At 52.1% G+C, this 20,452-nt stretch overlaps 6 protein-coding genes across 6 annotated transcripts; 4 read left to right on the top strand and 2 right to left on the bottom strand.

The window, feature by feature from the left end:
- Positions 1-1,015: 1,015 nt before the first annotated feature.
- On the bottom strand, positions 1,016-2,398 carry J4E82_003274 (uncharacterized protein; the record flags this gene model as incomplete). The annotated part of the gene is made up of 4 exons (XM_051729563.1): positions 1,016-1,771; positions 1,824-2,091; positions 2,147-2,200; positions 2,298-2,398. The coding sequence occupies 4 exons, from the start codon at positions 2,396-2,398 to the stop codon at positions 1,016-1,018; spliced, it is 1,179 nt and encodes a 392-aa protein (XP_051590597.1).
- An 840-nt stretch (positions 2,399-3,238) lies between these two features.
- Positions 3,239-4,444, bottom strand: J4E82_003273 (uncharacterized protein; the record flags this gene model as incomplete). Its single annotated transcript, XM_051729562.1, has 3 exons — positions 3,239-3,557; positions 3,608-3,997; positions 4,098-4,444. 3 exons carry the CDS (start codon positions 4,442-4,444, stop codon positions 3,239-3,241), a joined length of 1,056 nt encoding a protein of 351 aa, XP_051590596.1.
- Positions 4,445-5,046: 602 nt separating this feature from the next.
- Positions 5,047-5,661, top strand: J4E82_003272 (uncharacterized protein; the record flags this gene model as incomplete). Its single annotated transcript, XM_051729561.1, has 2 exons — positions 5,047-5,226; positions 5,347-5,661. 2 exons carry the CDS (start codon positions 5,047-5,049, stop codon positions 5,659-5,661), a joined length of 495 nt encoding a protein of 164 aa, XP_051590595.1.
- Positions 5,662-6,192: 531 nt separating this feature from the next.
- Positions 6,193-9,228, top strand: J4E82_003271 (uncharacterized protein; the record flags this gene model as incomplete). The annotated part of the gene is made up of 2 exons (XM_051729560.1): positions 6,193-7,155; positions 7,207-9,228. The coding sequence occupies 2 exons, from the start codon at positions 6,193-6,195 to the stop codon at positions 9,226-9,228; spliced, it is 2,985 nt and encodes a 994-aa protein (XP_051590594.1).
- Positions 9,229-15,316: 6,088 nt separating this feature from the next.
- Positions 15,317-17,044, top strand: J4E82_003270 (uncharacterized protein; the record flags this gene model as incomplete). The annotated part of the gene is made up of 2 exons (XM_051729559.1): positions 15,317-15,845; positions 15,933-17,044. The coding sequence occupies 2 exons, from the start codon at positions 15,317-15,319 to the stop codon at positions 17,042-17,044; spliced, it is 1,641 nt and encodes a 546-aa protein (XP_051590593.1).
- An 899-nt stretch (positions 17,045-17,943) lies between these two features.
- Positions 17,944-20,259, top strand: J4E82_003269 (uncharacterized protein; the record flags this gene model as incomplete). Its single annotated transcript, XM_051729558.1, has 1 exon — positions 17,944-20,259. The coding sequence occupies one exon, from the start codon at positions 17,944-17,946 to the stop codon at positions 20,257-20,259; it is 2,316 nt and encodes a 771-aa protein (XP_051590592.1).
- Between the last annotated feature and the right edge of the window lie 193 nt (positions 20,260-20,452).

Here is a 20,452-nt window from a genome sequence, read left to right as displayed (position 1 = left end):
CGATAATGCAGAAATGAGATCTTTCTGAGATTCACCCAACTTTTTCAGCACCTCCATTAGATTCTCCGTCTTAGGAAGAGTGCCTTGCTTCATTTGGATCCACGGAGTAAGCAGCTTGAAAGCAGTTGCGAATCTCTGCTCAACCAGATAGAGTTGATGATCCAGCGGAGTGATGGGCAACCTGAGCAAATCTGAAGTCGACACAGCCCCGCCCTTTTCATCATGCACGCTCTGCTCTCTTGCAATTTGATCGCACCCAGCTATCACATACTTTGTTGTTACCTTGAGCCCTAGCGGTAGTTCTTCGGTGCACGTTACCCCGTCTGGCTGGCTACACAAGGACGCTTTGAACTCCGACCGATCTTTCTCAATAAGGAAGTTCGACATACTTGACACAGAACCTGGCTGTATACGGACTCTGGCGGATGAATGTGGCCAGAATATTTGTGACAGCACAGAATGATTGTGCAGAATCTCGAGGACGTCATCGTAATTGAGGCTGTCTGGGAGGGGATATGTGTTTCTGCCGCCTTCCTTTGTGGAACTATAGTCTTGCTGTTTGTTAGATATCCTCCTGACATTCCTTAGAGGTATTTTTGAGGGCCCACGTACGAGATGTCATTGTTCTAGATGTTCATCTCCCTGAACTTTTCTGCTAGTGGTATGTTGCTGCTTGGGGGAAAGGGCGGGATACGTTAATTTTGATAGTGGCAGACCGCGGTCTCTGAGATTTCAGCAGTTTTGCCTTTGGTCTTGCAGACTGACGTTAGGTGTACATCGGAATAGTGGGGAAATTTCCGGAGGGATGCTTAAACGGCAAGGACGGCACGCATAAGTCACGAGGGGATGCGTCACCCATTTGGACAACTCTTGAGCTAAAATGTGACGATTGAAGACAGGTAGAATAAAACAGAAAGGTTTTGTCATTATACGCCGTCATGAAAGCGCTTACATATATAACGTGATCTATAAAGGAAATTCGTAAGAAGAGAAGAGAAACGAGAGGACGTAACTCCTAGCCGGAACACTCCACACACTCAACCTCAATACCCTCGATCACAATAGGCTTGCTGTACTCACTGGGTACATTTCCCATATCCATATCCTTCACACTGCCAGTCTCACTCTGAGTCTCACTGCCAAGCGCAGAATCGCTCTTCCTCCTCCTTGCTTCAGTCTCTTCCTCGATGTACGCGTACTCGTTCCTCCAGTCGCACAACATCTTACTCGTGACATTGCTTCCTCCGCAAAGCACAATCACAACTTTGTCTTCTGGTCGAACGGGGCGACCAAGTGCTTTCTCGAGCCGGCCGTCGTAGCAAAGAGCAACATTGATGCCGCAGGCGAGCTCGACCATGATACGTTCGTCGTCTGCCAGACGCCAGCAGCCCATAGCCGCTTCTGCGTCAGGTAGGACTACGCTTCGGACGTTGCCTCGCTGGGCATATTTGTATGTGGCGTCTGTCACACGGGCAATGCCTAGACTTGTTGCTTGGGATGTGATCTTGGGCAATGTGATAACTTCCTTGGCTTGAAGTGCTGCATTCAAGCTCTCGGCACCAGCGGTCTCCAAGGCGAGAATGGTTGTCTTGCTCATTTGATGGTTGTCCATGGATTGACAGATACCGTTGATCAAACCACCGCCGCCGACAGAGCAGATCAACACGTCGGGCTCGCCAAGCTGAGCGGCGATCTCGTCCATGCAGGTACTGTTTCCTTGCCAGATATCTGGGTGATCAAAGGGTGGGCAGTAGATGGTTTCTGTCTGTGCCTGCAGATTGTGTCAGCCTCTCGCCTTGTCTGGGATATAGAGGGTTCCGTACGTAGGGTATGATGTGCTCCTTAAGGTATGCATCTGCATCTTTCCAAGCTGCACCATACTGAATGACTTCATATGCACCTGCTGCTCGTAGCTTGGCTACCATCAATGGTGCTGTGGAGGTTGGTACGACAACAGTGCAAGGCAAGTTGAGAGCACGAGCCGAGTGAACAGCAGCGAGCCCTGCATTGCCGCCGCTGGATGCGAAGATGTGAGGGCGCGAGCCTTGTGGGAGTTCTTCGAGACGGCGGAGGATGTAGTTGCCAATGCCTCTGTCCAGGTGTTAGCACTTGTGTTAGGTAGTGTCTGCAATCGGCGAATGCTTACCTTGACTTGAATGATCCAGAGGGTTGGAGATTCTCCAGCTTGAGGAAGATTCTGCTTCTACGATTTAGAATTCCCTTTTCTTCAAAGTTGATGACATGATATGCCATGGAGGGGTGGAGGGGTAACGGGTGAAGAGGAAGTGTGACCGTACCATCCTGCTGCTTCTGATAATGCGTACGACTCTCTCAACGGAGTTTGCACCCAAGGGCTTTGCTGGGGCTCCTCGTTGACGTAGCACTCCTTAACAGCCATGACGAAGTATGGAAACAGAATGGGGTATCACAGAAAGGTATTAGAAGCAAGCGTAGACTCAGGAATAGGTAGACAAGAAGCTCGGTGTTTGACGTTCAGAAACTCTTTGTTGATCTGAATTCGAGGGCACCAGAGCCTTTCCTTTATCTTTACGATGATTTCTTATCGCTCCGCAAGCACCCGCAACCCTAGTGTCCATGTCGATGGGCCAGAGGGGTAAGGAAGCATGGTGGCACACCGAATCTACGATATGTTGTATCGATTACCCTATAAAGTGCATAAATTACCCTATAGATACTCGATAAGGAACAAGCGACCACGCTGCCACTGCAAAATGACACAAGCATGAGACCGGTACTCAGCAGCTTGGGCCAGGGTTTGGATTTCCAGAAGCGGTTATCAACGGCGGGACTATTTTCTGCCTGGGTTTGCCGCCTCGAAACAGTGGTGGACTTGGCGCCATCTTGCCTATCAGAGGACGCGCATCAGCTGTCCATGCGGGTGGTCAGTCCAGAAGGCTCGGAACCGATAACAACTCGGCGAAACAGTGAAGACGGGGTTGGCTGGGAGGCTGATGTTAGGATGACACGATGGGGTCGCGGAATTGGCGCGAGGGATCCCCGACGGAAAGGAAAACTCTCGCATTTCAGTGGAAGACGCGTCCATGCTCCCTTCACTATCCAGCTTTCCTTCGATAGCTATCGTCATTTCAGACAGGGCTTCCCCAGAATGAAGTTTGCATGCGGACGTCCGAACACATGACGCGGATCCGCAAACGGTATTAAAAACGCTAATTGGGTATCTCTGTGATGCTTTTCAAGTTTACGCTAACACTGGGATTTAAGCAGCAACCTTCGGGTGATCGAGGAGGCCTTTCCTGAAGTTCCAGTAGTTTGCGCGGATCGGGTCGTACTTGGTGGCCAAAAGCTCCAGGGCTTTCTCCGCATTCTCTTTGCTATCTTCTTCTTCCGCATATATGTCCGCTAGAAGATCGAGGGCGTGGCTCGAGTGGACATCGTCTGGCTTCCGCACATCAGCGAATTCACCCGCAAAGTCCTTGAGAGTCGACTTGGGAAGTTCCGCTGCGCGAATGATGCCCAAGATGTAGTTCCATGTGCTCTGGTTCTGAGGAGCTTTCCGGATGGCTGCTTTGGTGTACCTGGTAGGCTTAGTATAGTCGAGCAGCTTATAGGGACAACAGAAACATACTCTATCTCCCGTTCCACAAGATCGGCACTCGGCTTTCCCTCGCGGCCGCCAACAACTAGGTAGTAGCGATGATTCCAGGCAGAGTTGTTGCGCACATCCTCCTCGATCATGCTGTGTGTCCACTCTAGCTCCTCAGGCTTGTCAAACAGATCGAAGCGCTTGACCAACCATTGCCTGTAGCTCCACACATGGTAGTTCTTGGAGTCAAGCTCCAGCATAGAGTTTATGAATTCTGGTTCGCCCTCGCATGAGCCGAGCTCGTCGATGATGGTATGGCGGTGGTGCCAGATCTGGTAGTTCTTGAGGTGCTTGAGTGCGGTCGGGTTGAGCCATGCGATTTCGTCTTTCAGTGATCGCCCGATCTCCGAGATGGTTTTGGCGCGGTAGAGCCTGCGGGGTGTTAGTAGTGCAGATGTTGGAGAGCTCCTCGCGCGACTGAACACCAGCGTCTCCTCCGAAACTCCGCGACTCGACCGAGTGTCGGACTTACCAGACAGTGTAGTGTGCTGGGTTCATGCTGATGATGTGCTCAGTAAGGCCAAGGACTCTCTCGCTGAACTCGTTCTTCGCCATGACGGCGCGCAGGTAGCCCATGGCCTCGCTGTATTCTTCCGAGTACGCGATGGCAGCGAGTGGATGCAGGCCGCCGTCATCCTGTGGAAGTGGCACAATGTCCGCCCACGCCTCGTCGTCGTGATAGTATTTTGGCATCTTTCCCTTTATGCCTCTTGCCTTGGGGTTAACAGAATTTGCGGTCGTGGCTAGCAATGCGCGCAGTAGACGATATGGCGACAGGAGGATGACCTTGAGCCAGGCGCGAATGAAGTTGAAGGCCATAGTGGGGGTGCACTTGAGCTTATGTCCGCTGCTTGGCAGAAAACCACGGCCACCTCGCTCTTTTCATCAACTTGGACAGAACAATAGCAAGACATTTTCACAGGCATTAAACACACCTGAACTCTGCCAATTCACTCAGCCCTCTGGTCGTGTGACGACACGCCCAAGGCGTTTCGTGTCACCAATGTTCGCTGGGAATAAGGGTACCCCTTCCGAAAGACTTAGCAGTGACCGATATGCCACAAACAATACCAAGACACTTGGATCTAGCTGTGGCTTGAGGCTATGCTTTCAACCTGTAACGCTACTTGAGGCGAATCAAGTGTTTGGGTTCGATAATGGGAGCTCTCACCTGGACATGGCGACATGGCAGCTTCTGTATCAGAGGCGACCCGAGACGTACCTTCCTTCCCCAAGCATGACTTCAGCATTCGGTGTCCGCACTTTCTTCCACTGAAAGATAGCAGATAAGCGGCCAGCGAAAGGAGATCCAGAGAGAATGGGGTCATCTGCCGCGCTTCCTCCTTGTCTTACAACCCCACCACGCCACAGCAGCCTTCACTATAGCACACGCAAGGTGCTATACGCTCAGTAACATCACAATGCCCCTCTCCGATGAGATAAAGGCCAAAGACGCCCTGATCAAGAAACAGCGTGACGTCATCGCCAAATACCTCATCCTCGACATCGAAGACTTTCTCGCTGAAGCCCGCGAAAAGGAAGAGGCGGAGGCTGCGGAAGCGTACGAACTTGCGCTGGCAGAGGAAAAGGCCAGGGGCAGAGTATGTCGGGCTCCTCTCGGCCCATCGCTCTGGCTTCTTCTTCGCTTGCTATTCGACTGTGCAACAAATTGTTTGGTCCGTTCATCCACAGCAACATGGCTGACTCGATTCTTTGTACAGTGGGTAAAATGGAAGAAGATCTACAGACTACAATACGACGGCGTCTCAGTTCGGAGCATCATCTACTACAACTTCCGTAGCCTTTGGGAGTCCTGGGGCACCAATCCGTACCATCTGCACGCCGCCTGGTACGCCATCATGCTGACCTTGCTGCTACTTTGGCTCATCGGAAGCATCGTCTGCGGATACTACGAAGCGGAGAAGGAGACGGGCAGCGTGCGGATGGCCAAGCTGTGCAGGGGCATTCTGGGCTCTATTCCGCCAATTGTGCAGTTCATCCTCTTCTTGTTTCCGCCGCTGTTTGTTCAATTCTGATGAGACATGGACTGATGCGGGATGGCAGTGTCGACTGCGACCCATGGGGCGAAAGTGCATTCCCATCGCGTGCGTAATCTCAAGCTAGATCAGAAGAGTACAACGAAGGTTGGTGGGAGAATGAAGCGCTGTTTAATGGTGTATAACTTTAGGAGCATGAATGTACGATGCAAGATCGAGCAAAATGCGTATTACCGTACCAGAAACGATGTGTCAGTTTGTTTGCTAAGCACGCGCACGTCTCAGGCATCAGCGACAAATCATTCGACTCTGTCATATATATTAGACGCGTCCTTGGATAGCGGATCGCCATTGGCATCTCCTCATTTCCCCTCTTGAAACCATGATCGGAGCGTTCCTGATAATCCCTGTCACATGCTTCCGCGCCCTAGCGTGAACCAGGGCCCTTATCCTGATCCTTATCGTCTCCTCCCCAGCCGTTCAACGGTCGCGAAGTTTCGCGAACACCATCTTGCGACAGACGTCATAAAGCCTCCCCGCATTCGTTCACGTCTACCAACCCAACGCGCAATGCCTCCCAAACGAACGGCCTATGAGGCCATTGATCTTACAGGGGATGACGACGACGCGCCCTCGTACTCGTCGCAATCCTTCGGTCGTTCGTCGCAGTACCCGTCATCATCGCAAGGATACGCACACTCTCATGCCCATTCTTCAAGCCCGCGCCGCGCACGCAAACAAGCGCGTACATCATTCAACCAAGCGCAGCGCACTACATCTGGATCGTCGCAAGCTGAAGCCATCTCCATAGACGAAGACGAAGACGAAGACGAAGAAGACGACGCCTCCCAGGAAGTCCCGGATGCTACACAAGCCTACAATCAGCAACAATACGAATTCGTACTATACGGAGCAATGCATGGGAAGATTGTGGGTGTGCGATACTACAACGGATATGCAACAAACGGTGAGACGGTGGTACTAAGGCGAGAACCCCATAACGAGTACGACAGCAATGCGATCAAAGTAAGCAATGTGCAGGGCGAACAGATTGGGCACCTTCCACGAGGTCTCGCAGCCAAGTTAGCCAGATACATGGACGAACGCAGTCTGCTCATTGAGGCGCAACTTACAGGGGAGAAGGGCTTCTACGACTGCCCGGTCGAGCTTAAGCTGTACGGAACCAATGATCCAGATGTGCAGCAGACTCTTATGGCACGAATGCGAAGTGACAAACTCCCTATTGGACATGCTTCAGATCGAAAGCGTAAGGAGGCTGCGGCCGCGAAGGAACGCGAGCGAATAGCTAAGCAAGCCGCCAAACAAGCCAAAAAGAAGGGTGCTACTGTTGTGGACATTGGTGCCGACCAAGCCATGCAAAACAGCATGGCCGAATATGCTGCTGGTTCTTCGCAGGGTTCCGGCCTCGGGCCAGGGCCTAGCATGGAGGATATCCTCGGTGATAGTGTGCGCTTCAACCCTAGGAATGTCGAAGAGATGGTTGAGGAGTATGGTATCAAAGAAGAAGACCTGGTAAGCAGTGTGCTTATGCAACCTCTGTGCCCACTCACTAACCACCAACAGGCAAAAATGCCACAAGCGCCCCAACCCGACGCTCTTCTTACTGAGCTACACTCCTTCCAGTTGCAAGGTCTGCAGTGGATGCTCGATAAAGAAAGCCCCAAGCTCCCAGCCTCAGGCACCAAAGACGTAGTCCAGCTTTGGCGACGACACACTCATATACCAAATGCGTTCACAAATATCGCAACAAGCTTCTCGATCCAGAATCCGGCACTAGCTTCCGGGGGTATACTGGCCGACGATATGGGCTTGGGCAAGACTATCCAGACCATCTCCCTTATCATGGCAGACCGCGCACTTAATCTTCGTGCAAAGGATTCCTCAGGCGCCACGCTGATCCTTGCCCCCGTATCAGTAATGAGCAACTGGAGCACGCAGATGAAGAAGCATGTCAAGCCTGAACACGCTCTTCGTGTCATGTTCTGGCATGGTCAGAGAAAGGAACCCATCACACCCAAATCAATCGAGAACTACGATGTCGTAATTAGCACATACGAATCTGTCTCTTCTGATTGGTACTCGCAAACGAAGCCTACTCTCCCACGGCGTTCCGGACCTTTCTCTATCAAGTGGCGTCGGGTCATATTGGATGAGGGTCATGGCATAAGGAACCCGAAAGCGAAGAAGACTATCGCCATTACAAATCTGATGGCGCAATCTCGATGGACACTTACCGGCACGCCGATTATCAACAATTTCAAAGATCTCTACTCCCAAGTTCGTTTCTTGCGTCTTTCGGGTGGCCTCGACTCTTTCGAAATCTTCCACAGTGCCATTATGCGCCCTGTCATGCAAGGCGATGTCCAGGGCCACAAGGTACTCCAGCAGCTGATGTCGGGTGTCTGTCTACGTCGCAAGAAGGAGATGTCGTTCATCGACCTACGGCTACCTGAGCTCTCTGAGTACGTACACAAGATCAAGCTGCATCCACACGAACAGGAGAAGTATGATGCCTTGGAGGCTCAGGCCAAGGGTACGCTGGACATTTATAAGCACAACATCGGGAAGAAAAACGCCGGAGATACTTATCGCCATCTCCTGGAAGTGTTGCTTCGAATGCGACAAGTTTGCAACCACTGGCAACTGGTGGGTGAAGAGCGTCTCGACTCCATCATGAAGCAGCTTGAAGCAGAAGGCGTTGTCGATTTGACAGAAGAGAACAAAGCGGCGCTCCAGAAGATGCTTCGACTTTCCATTGAATCACAAGAAGACTGTCCGATCTGTTTGGACGTTTACAAGGAGCCGGTCATAACCAAATGCGCCCACATCTTCTGTACGCCCTGTGTAGAACGCGTTATCGAAACCCAACACAAGTGCCCCATGTGCCGTGCCGAGCTTGAGTCTCTTGCAACCACAACTGTCAAGCCTGCAAAGGAAAAATCTGGCGCCGCTCCAGCGCCTTTGACACAAGACCAGATTGCAGATAAGGAATCTCTAGAGAAGAACACTAGCACAAAAGTCGAGGCCCTCCTCGACATACTTCGGGCATCAGCCAACGACCCGACAAACAAGACAATCATCTTCAGCCAATGGACTTCTTTTCTCGATATCCTAGAACCACACCTCACACTCTATGGTCTAAAGTACGTCCGCATAGATGGCTCCATGTCCGCAACACAACGTGACGTCGCCCTCGAAGCCCTAGACTCCGACCCAGCCACAACCATCATGCTCGCCTCGCTCGCCGTATGCAGCGTCGGTCTTAATCTCGTCGCCGCAAACCAAGTCATCATGGCAGATTCATGGTGGGCGCCTGCCATCGAAGATCAAGCTGTAGATCGCGTGCATCGGCTGGGGCAGAAGCGCGAGACGACAGTATTCCGATTAGTGGTTGAGGGAAGTGTGGAGGAGCGTGTATTGGGTATTCAAGAAGAGAAGAGAAAGTTGATGGGTTTGGCGTTTGCAGAGAAGGAGGGTGGAAAGCAGAGGAAGAAGAGGGCTGGTGCTGGACTGGGTGATCTGCAAAGGCTGCTGGGTACGCAACAGCCTGCTACTCAGACGCAGACACAGACAGAAGCTGGCTAGATGAAAGACATTGGAGAGATGTATGTTCCTTGTACGATATAGATGTGTGTCTATGGTTGCGTCGAAACCATCCGTCAGGTTTTTTTTAATGTATGAATGAGATCGAAGCTTTTATCAGGTTTTCTCTCTGGCCAGTCAGATTAAATCAACATAGCTTTCTCTGTTCTGTTGCATGTTCTTTCGCGTCTCAAATTCATTAAATAATGTTACTGTGGTAACGAGTGGAATATTTTGTGCGTTGTGTGCGTGATGATATTCTAAAGGAAATTAGCCATGCTCGTCAATACGTAGTTATAGCTGCGACGAGCAACAACATCTTTACCCACTCGACGTCTTTCCAGATTCTTGTTCTTGCGCTGTTGTAAGAAGACGTCTACTTGAGAAGGCTTTTTTTGTTGTGTGGAACGCTGGCATAATATTAAAAAAAATTACGAGTAAGGGAAGATAAGGTAGGTCAAGTAAAGCTCCAATTAACATATAAGCCATAGTCTGTCAACAATCTAAAAGGGAGCGAAATCAACCTCGAGTCTGCTTCCCCGTTCACCCACGTGAGATTTGAGTAGATTTGGATACTTTCGCGGTCTTTGGTTGTTCACAATCTTTAATTTTCTTGTTGCTTGCATATCTGAATATACACAGATATTTCATCACCTAGGCAATATTGGCACTTTATGGTCATTACTCACACTCATCGAAGCGTAATGATAGCAGCACTTGACAGCAATACTGATGAGATTAAGAAGTATTGTTTAGATCAAAGCGGGCGTCGCGTGTCCTACCACAGGTGCCACACCGTCGTCAAAATGATATATCCTCAGATTCCGCTCACCAAACTGCGGAACATCTGCAGACATGACTCCAACAACTCACACCACTTGGCATATATGTCGCAGTGCAACAAACGGCACCGCTCACTTGTGGGAACTTTGACACCGAGATATTCACTGCTGTAGGTATAGCGCTAACCCAGCTTGGGGAAGGTGAAATATGTGTGCTCAAGGCAACATAAGATATTGATCACCAAATGCGCAAACAGCACATCTGCATTTCGAACAGTCGCTCGGAAGACCCAAGGTCGATAGAGCGTACTGCTGCAGCAAATGCTGCGCGTCACGAAAAGATGTTCTACCTTTTTCCAGAGAAGGCGCCACTAGAAACAGGCGCCCACTCAAAGTGTATATGATAGATTGTGCAATATGTTCTCTCTGGCAGGTCGACGACACTGGAAGGGCCATGGTGTATGACCCTCAAGCAACCGGGGAAACGGACTATCGTCCTGCGCCGCATAGAGAACAGAAGCAGTACGCAGAGGTGCGAAGTTTTTATGGCTGCCTCACTAGCGCGCCGGCGCTGTCGTTTCTCCGACGCGCACGTGATGTCGGCTAAGCTTCGGCGGATCAGAGAACCTCAAAAAACCTTTTCGCGTCGCCGTCGAGCGACTTCTTTTCCTCATGGCCAGCGATGATATTTTACATTTGATAGGAAGAGTAATACGTGGCCTAGGCTGCGACTGATTACAAACATCACCACCTTCTGAGGCCTGTTACATGTTCCTGTTCGGAACTACTGCGCGGTTGTTGCGGCGTCGCGGCTTTGTCGCGGAAGCTGGACGCGACCGTTGGATGACACCTGTGTGTTTCGCAGATTTGAAAAGCACGCGCAGGCCTGTGAGACGGGCACAGTGCCAGGGACGTATGGCGACTTGGGGACATCCGCTGTCGCTGCCTCAGATCATTCGCCGTTGAGATTTCGCGCGTTTCAGCGAGTATGTTGTATGAGATGGACGGGGTGCGGCCACGAGGATGCAGGGAACGTCCTATTCTTGTCATCTTGGTTCATGCGGTTTGGAAATTTGTGTGTTTCCAGAAGATGGCTTTTTGCCTGAGGATGCCAGGAAACAAAGTGTCTTTGCACTTGAATTCATGCGGTAGCCGGCGCCTCGGCATATGCGTGGAACGGCCATGGAGGTACTTTCGGCGTCTGAGCGTAGCAGGACATGTTCGGTCGGACGCTGGACTGCGACGTGCGTGCTTCAAGCTCTCGATGTCGCGTTCTCGACTCGGACTTCCTTTCCTCTACGGCGGCTTCGCTCACTTTTTGGCTGTACATGTGAGCAGAGTCATTCGGCCCGTATGGCGCGGCTGATAACGACGTCGAGTAGTAGTGAACAGAATCGGTGAATACCAGGTTGCTTGCAGCCGCTACGCCACTTCGGCTGGCAGCATCCTCAAAGTTATCACGACTCTCAATTTGCCGGTCTGGGACAAACTTTACGTCAATAGGCTACGTCAGTTTCAGTCATTCATGACAATTACTTGCTCTACCACGCCCCATCTTGTGGTCGATGAGAACAATGAGCATTTCCATCTTCACGCGCGTCACTTTGAATTGCGATCTTCGTACCAACGCGCTCGTATGCCCAAGATCTGCGCTCAATCGGCGACTTTCCACACGTTGGGGAGCACAGTCACTAGCCGTCCAAGGTCGGTTTGTCCCGCAGCGTTGCAAGACCCTGGTGGCATGAGCACTTGTGGTCTTGGGTTCGCCGAGTTGGTCAGATATCGCCTGTCGATACCTCGTGTCGTGACCAATGGAGGGTCTGCAGAGATTTCGATAACCGGCCAAGGCGCGACGTGCCGAGTGATTTGCGATGGATGGAAGCTGTCGAAACTTAAGAGCATTGAATAACGCGGGTCTTATCCTCCCGGGGCTTGATGCTAACCACATTCACGCGTGTTTCACCGCGGCCTTATCGTATGCCGACATTGTCGATAGAATCCCACGTGTACCGGGCTCATGTTGAGATCCAGCCCGCTGCGATGCAACCTCGACCGCCTGCTCTCAGGCCAGCAGCTTCGGCAACAGCCATGACGGCTCCAGAGCGCGGAATATCGTGAGTTCCCACTTGCCGTCTCGACTAGACGAGACAAATCTGCAACCGATGTCTTTCGCAAGAGACACTGGCCTCAACAATGTCAAGGCGGTGTCTTGCAGGAAGGGTCGCCCTGGCTGGACCTTCACACCGCATAGCATATCCACATGCATTCAGCAGCAAGCACCGAGAATCAGTGTGGGGAAGTATTCCAGAAGCCACATGGTCAGGGACCAGTTGTGCGGGCTCTCGGGAGATTACAGACGAGCTTGACCCTGCTTGAGCATAACACGCATTTCGTTAGAAGACTGTCTGACCGTGCTTGAGACCCCGACGCGGTGGGCTCAGCGATCTGCCAGCTGCCTCATTGGGGTGACATAGCCGTTGTCATTGCCTCTTCGGCAATGGCAGCCTCTTGACGAGGTTTCACAGTTCCAGAAGATGGCCTTCCCGGTATCAGTGCCTTGGTGACGGTACGTCAGATTTGTCAAATCTTCAGGGTGGCTCCTCGTGCGCATCATACCAACAGAAACACCTTGCAAATACTTACGCGGTGTAGTCAGGCCATCTAGGGCCTCGGAAGCCACACTTCGTTTCTAACGCGTAAAAGTAACATTGACCCGCGGCATGACGGAACAAACGCAGGAACCTGAGTGGCACGGTGTACTAGCTTTCGTCGTTGGTCAAGCCGGCACACATGGCTGTACTTCCGATAGACGTGCTAGCGAGTCAAAGTACACCATCGCGATAGTCAAACCATGGGCGAGCGGGATGGAAGCCCCAACCCCGCCAGGCTGGAAAACTTCCTCGAAAGGTCGAAGATCAGGGCTTCGTGGGTCTCGGCCAATGACAGGGCTGACGGAGTGGAGAGAGAGTCAAGTGGGACAATGCTATGGAAGCCATGCGTCGTTCCCCGGCGCCGAAGCTATGGCATGACCACGCCGCACACGCTAACTGACACGGCCCATACCACGGAAGAGCCCTTCTTCAACTTGAATCGCATCAAGACCCTGTTGAGTCGTAAGGGAGCCCCGCTGATGTGGCCTTCTAGAAATTGCGTCGTCTTCACATGCAACAACGAGCATTACGATAATGCAGGGCGATTGCAGCACGAAAATCCCGCGAAATTCTTTTGTTAGGGTCACGATAAGCCTGCATGTTGTTTTGGGTCTTACTTACCGTTTGTTCCTGCATTGTACCTGCAGTAGACGCTATTCTCGATCAATAAGCTCTGCAGTCAATGTGGGGGATGACGGTCTGGCGGATGCCATCGGGCCTGTTCGAGTTGACCAACGCTTGTCACGCGAAAGACACGCCGCTTTTACGAGTAAGCCACTTAGGCCTCGCCGGCGGCTTCATAACTTTGCACCCGCAGCATTCGATAGCTCGTTTCTATTTGTGCTGAATCTTATACGAGGCACCAATATGCACAACTCTTACCGCGGTGGAAGTGTAAATGGTGAGGCATCCACTTCATCCGCGTCATAACCATCCAAGTGCACCCATTATCGATACGTAGATTAGAAGGAGCCTGCATCCTCTGGTACACCACTACAGTCGGTCGCTGCACGAGTGGCGACCGAAGTGGCAGCCCAACTTCTGAAACACACTTGCAAGACGGATTAAGGCCGCATGTGCACCTATATGGCCATGCATCCCACCAACCCAGTACCAGTTCTACTGACCCTTTGAAGAAAGAATGGTATCGGTGGCGACTTGCAGCTCACTGCACACGAGTATGTCGCACCATTAAGAATAGCCGTCTTTTGGACCACTGGGAGTGCGCGGATCCAAGGGCTTCTAGCTGGCGGGCAAATCACGCCCAACGTGGATCATGTTCTTGCATCATGGCTGACGTTCCTGCGTAAGCCCGGCAAGTCGAGTCTTCCTCCAGTGTTGCGCGATGCGTGTGGCAATGGTAGTCTTGCTGTTTTCGCTACCGGCGACCTCACGCGACGCACTCCGACGCACTCCTCCAACTCTGGGGCCTGCATGGTTTGTGGAGTTGTTGAAGACATCGTGAGACATACCGCTCCTACAATTCTGCATCTCAGGAAGGCGTCGCGAGTTGTTGTGGTGTGCGGCCGACATTAACGCCCGGCTACAGCGCGTCCAAAAGCACTCAATCAACAACCACATCAGACTCTGTAGTGTTGCTTCTGTGATGCTTGAGGGTGGCACCGCGGGCGGTACGGCGTTGTCGTGCGTGACATATTCGGTGGAGCGCGCAGCGTCATCACGATCACGAAGAGCGGGAGGGTCGCTGTATGGGTGTTTCAAAACATAGTTCAACCGGCAGGGTCTCGCAGCTATCATTATCGATTGGCAGATAGGATGATAGGCTGAATGATGCCCGGACGCGCTAATCTCGAGGCGAGTTGGAGAGGTGTCTGAAAGGGCATCCTGAGGTGTGGTAGGTCAGACGAGACGCAGGACACACCCGATGCTCGCCCACTCATCGGCAGTATCACAGTTGGCTACCCATCACTCGCTGTTCAGAACAACAACCATACCGTGGCGAGGCTCAGTTGCCTTCAGCTATTGTCTCTCCTCCATTCGGAGAGGGCGGTAGAAACCCACTACGTAGGCAGTGTGGCAGGCTCTCCATCCCACCATGTGCTGTGCTGGCGACGTAGCCAATACCTGGAAGCCTGCCGGAACCGCCGCGCACATCTCATTTCGCGTATAGTCCCATGCAGCTATGCATTGGGCGAATAATTTTAGGCCCAAAAACCCATGCATTAATGCATTCGCTGCTTTTGACGCGAGTCAAGGCTAGGGTCTAATGCAGGATCCCATACCTAGCTGGCTTGTGGAGCTGCGCTGCGCCCCGGCGCACTAGAGCGAGCCGTCCTTCTCTGTGCGCTCATCAGTTCTCTTTTTCACTGGCCTGCCCTTGATCAAGGTTCATCAACCACGTCCCTCTCGTTTCTTTCCGCCGTCGCCGTTCAGGTTTTCATCTTGGGTCTCATAATTTTGTGCCCTCACACTCTTTGATCTTCATTATCTATCTTAGTGACAGTTTCGTTATTACGAACTGGCCCACAGTCATTCCTTCGACTCTCTCTTATACTGTCCAGCATCCTGCTTCAAGTACAACTAATTTGTCCTCGACATCACTCGATATCATACTATCATCGACCTAACCAACCAACAACAACGTTAACAACGACGACAACTGCTACACTGAAGTAAAGACACACACCAACACACGCAATGGACGGCTCATATCCCATCCACCCAGCCCAGGCTATGCAATCACCATTCTTCTACTACAACCCGGACCCTCAGGGCGAGAACACACGCCAACACGGCCACTTCACACCCCACCCATCCGGACAGGCTACTTTCCAAGCACAGAACATGTACTACCAGAGGCCAACGTCGGCATGCTCTCAGATGTCCTACCCTCAGACTGCCTACGCCAACCAGATGCTCACTCCCGTTGCATCACCTCAGCCAATGTACCAGAAGCCAACGATCTTGATCCAACCTCAAGACTCGCCATACCTTCACCCCATTGACACCGACTACTCATTCTCGCCCGCCACACCTCCCCTTTCATCGTGCGGTAGCAACACCAGCAGCCCTCCTTCCTCATGCGATGTTCTTCCTACACCGATGCATGACATGTTCTCGGGTGAGGGCATCGAGGGTGTCAAGCAAGGCTGCGAAGGCGAGGTCTTCTCTGAGCTCCTTTCTGCCGGTCTCGAATGGCGTTCAGCTTCCCCACCCATGACTCCAGGTATGTATTCTTTGATTAATCAATCTGCTCATGTCCTTCGCAGTCGATGTTGCTGAATGTTCGGACGGTGTGACTAACTCCTTCAAGTTTACATCCAGCCTCCGTCGGCTAGCCAAGGCTCCTACCTTCTATCTGCAACTTCATGCCCCTCGCTCTCCCCATCACCATCGCCAGTACCCCGCGCTGCATTCGCTGAGGCCGAGAACAACTTCTGCAACCCCCGCGATCTCACCGTCTCTACTTCTGAGCTTCCCATTGTCACACTCTGCCCTGGCGACGAGGAGCACAAGGTTGTCCTCAAGGGTGAGACTGCCCAGGTCGACAGCTTCGAGTCTACCCAGTCCTTCAACATCACTGGTCTCCCCACCTTTGAGCCCTTGTTCGAGCTTGACTGCGAAGACGACTTCACCGGCCTTGTCAACTTCTCTACTGACAACACCCACTTTCTCGGTAACAAGCGCCAACGCACTGACCTTGGCGCTTTCTCTCCTGAGGAGGACTTCCTGAGCGACGAGAGCTTCACAGACTTTGAGGAGGAGCTTGTTCACGGCCTGCCCATGACCCCTGCTACTAGCGACTTCGACATGTCCGCCGCTTCCAAGAGGCGAACAGTCAAGAAGGCTCGTTCAGAGTTCAGCGAGACTGAGTCAGACTACCAGGGTAAGCAACAGACATCAGGTGATGATAACACCATGTCTGGAGCATCAAGCCAACAAGAATCAGGTCAAGCCGAGAACGCTGTCGGCTCCAGCTCAGACGAACACGCCACCCCTGTCGCCCCTACCAGCCGCCGCGGTCGCAAGCAGTCGCTTACCGACGACCCTTCCAAGACCTTCGTCTGCACTCTCTGCTCGCGTCGCTTCCGCCGTCAAGAACACCTCAAGCGCCACTACCGCTCTCTCCACACTCACGACAAGCCCTTTGAGTGCACTGACTGTGGCAAGAAGTTCTCCAGGAGCGACAACCTCTCTCAGCACCAGCGCACCCACGGTACTGGTGCCGTCAGCCTTGAGGTCATGGGCTCGGACTTCCATCACTCGGACATGCAGCATGGTCAACCCGGTGCGTTTGGCGCACAGGCCCCTTCCACCATGGGTGAGATCCTCTACAACGCTGCCTCCGAGATCCCTACCTCAAGCTCTGATGGATCCGAGAACGAGTCGTCGCCCAGCCAGAAGAAGCGCAAGAGGAACGAGTAAATCTTCTCATCTACCACACTTCTCCTTTCAACTCTTAACGACCCTTCATGACATCCACAACACCCGGTAGAAGGATTATACATCATGCCACATGGCTGCTCGTCCACCCTCACGACTCGGCTAGACAGGCGGCACAGGTTCACATCAGCGGTTCGATCTTGCATAATCTGCAGCGATAACTCTACGCTTCCCTTCTACCACTGTATTCTACTCAGCCAATCTTGCAGTTTAAATATTCGAGATTGGCATTTTTGGTTTCGCGTTTAGCACGGCACACCTGGGATTTGGGGAGACTGGCTACTACTGGCGGACGGATAGATCTGGTGTTTTTTCTTGGTTTCACTCTTACGACGACATGGCCATTACCCTACACCGGCCACTGTCGCCGCGTTACCCCCTTGTTTATCTTGCGCTTCCTACCCTCGTTGTAATTGGGCAGCTTCATCTGAACGCCCTCCAACATTCTGAGAATATTCGCTTCTTTCTCACAACACATGTAATCGTCAGACTTTTACAATCTGCTCAGCAATGCTTTTCTGCGCAGCCTATTGTAGGTTAGAGGTGCTGGCACTGTCCGACTATCATACAAAAAACACGTTATTACATACATACTTCCGATGTCCTTACCTGCATGTGACTACTGTGCCATCCATGCGAGCCGCGCGTTGTGCGCATGGTTGCTTTTCGATGATCTGCAATGAGTTGCAGGACAGGACCCTGATGCCAGAAAACACGATCGCGCTCGTTCCAAAACCCCACGGATCAACCTAGCGTGCGCAGACCTTTAGCGAGACTCAATCCACCTGCGTCTGTCTCATGCAACGAGCGGCACCGGGCCGTCCTCAACTCCTTCATTGTTTTTCCCAGACGGTCGCCCGTTTCGAATCATTCGTTTTACCATGTCGGCGTCATTGAACGTGATTGCTTTAATCTCCGGGGGCAAAGACTCGCTCTTCTCCATTCTCCACTGTCAAGCAAACGGCCACACCGTCGTAGCACTGGCCAATTTGCACCCAGCGCCTTCTAGCAATGATGATGAGGACATTAACAGCTACATGTACCAGACCGTGGGGCACTCGGTCATTCCCCTCTACGAAGAAGCGCTAGGGATCCCTCTCTATCGACAAGAGATTACGGGTACCGCCGTAGACTCGAATAGAGACTATGCGACACCTTTGCAAAAGCAAGAGCAGGATGAAACTGAAGACTTGGTACCACTGTTGAGAAGGGTTCTGGAAGCACACCCTGAGGCCAACGCTGTATCTACAGGGGCTATCCTGAGCACATATCAACGCACGCGTGTGGAGTCTGTAGCGCTCAGGCTGGGACTTACGCCACTGTCGTATCTATGGCAGTATCCTCTGTTGCCACCGTACACACAGTCGTCACTTCTGCACGATATGACGGCTATCGGGCAAAAAGCAATTATCATCAAGACGGCGTCAGGTGGTCTAGATGAGGACTTTTTGGGTCTCGATGTCGCTAATTACAAGACTATAGCTAGAGTGGCCAAGGCAATGGGACGCTATGGTGATGCTGGCGACGGCGCGATACTAGGTGAAGGGGGTGAGTTTGAGACATTGGCTTTGGACGGGCCAAGATCGCTCTGGAAGAAGAGGATCAGGATCGACAATGGACCACCCGGGAAGCTGGACGGTGGCCAAGCAGTGCTAAAGATCAAGAGCAGCACACTTGAGGAGAAGAGCGCAGACGACGCCGAACCTATTGATCCACTAAGAATACCAGAGCTCTGGGACGAGGAGTTCGCGAGCTTGATAGAAGCCACAGATGCTAGCAACGAGAGTAGTCAAGGCATACCCGTTGACACGGGATCTGCTGTCAAGTCTTCTGGGGCTGTCTCTCGACTGGATAGCACATCAGTAGTAGATTGGCTTCCCAGGAATGTATTCAGTGATACTTCGACGGTCTTCACATACTCCAATCTAACGAGCGATGCTCCCACCGCTGCTTCACCCGATTCCCCCTCTCGCCAACTTTCCAAGATCTTCCTCCGTCTCGATCATATCTTGAAGCAATCACGTATTCCCAAGAACAGCGTCAATCATTGTACGCTACTTCTCCGCGATATGGCAGACTTTACAGTTCTCAATCCCATCTACGCGCAATACTTTAGCCACGTGAACCCACCAGCTAGAGCCACAATAGCAGTTGGAGATACAATGCCTAGAGGCGTACATGCCATGCTGAGTGTAGTTGCGGACAAGGACGAAACAGATCAGGATGGAAAGGTATTCAGACCAGTAAGGAGACAAGGGCTGCACGTACAAGGGCGAAGCTACTGGGCACCAGCAAACATCGGACCGTACAGCCAAGCTATCTCTGTACATCTACCCCCTCACAACGAGCTCAACGAAAGCGATACCCAGAGTAGTGGAGAAGTGGTATACGTAGCCGGTCAGATTCCCCTAGTCCCCGCATCCATGGACGTCTACAAGGAAAATGGCTTCAGAGGTCAAGCAATCCTCTCCCTACAACATCTCTGGCGTATCGGCCGTACAAAACGAGTCAAATGGTGGTCAGCAGTTGTAGGTTTCATCCCAGCATCACCATATCCAGAAGAGTCCGTACAAGTAGCCCAAGAAGTCTGGCGAACGATCCACACACCACCCCGCTCATCCTCTCTCAATAATTCCGATGATGAAGAGAACGAAGACGCAGACATGGACCCTTGGGACCGCCTGAACCAACACCACGGCGCCTCAACGTTCAAGGATTTAACCTATCGCTCTCCCATCCCCGATCGCTCTGCCCTCTCTACTTCTGAGTTTCAAGTTCAGGACCAAAACATAGACGCGGATATTAACAAGACATCAGTACCAATACCGCCCTGTTTCATTGCCCAGGTCTCCTCTCTACCACGTGGTGTGGATATAGAGTGGAGTGCTACAGGCCTGACAGCTCTCTCCAACTCCTTTGAGCGTGATCCCAAGGTCCCCCATTTTACCACCACAATGCCGCGGGATACTCGATCGAGGTTCTTTACCCTGGAGATTAGGGATGAGGGTGACGTGGAGTTGCTGGGAAAGCAAGAGTGGACGAGCGCTACGTTGTATGTTGGAAGAGGGTTCGAGTGGTTTGGCAAAGGGAGGGTAGGTATGAAGATGGAGGGTGTGCAGTGGATTCCTTGTCAGAGGGTTTGGGGCGAGGAAGGGAGGGAGGCTTGTGCGGTTTTCGTAGCGAGAATTGATGGGTGAGCGAGGGAAAGAAGGGTGCGTGTGTGTTTGTTGACTAGAAGAAAAGTTCCAACTTGTTCAGGATTCACGACTCATACCCGTGCTGGATCATCCATGGAGGGACATGTGGGTAGGTGTGAATCAATCGTAATTGCCTCTATAGCTATGACATGTCCCAGCCATCTTCCTTCCAATCATCAAGTCATCTCAGATG

The sequence above is a fragment of the Alternaria postmessia genome (assembly GCF_024291825.1).
Source record: "Alternaria postmessia strain BMP 2775 chromosome Unknown scaffold_14, whole genome shotgun sequence".
Taxonomy (NCBI): domain Eukaryota; kingdom Fungi; phylum Ascomycota; class Dothideomycetes; order Pleosporales; family Pleosporaceae; genus Alternaria; species Alternaria postmessia.
The sequence above is the reverse complement of the archived record's forward strand: the minus strand, read 5'-3'. Positions and strand labels throughout refer to the sequence as shown.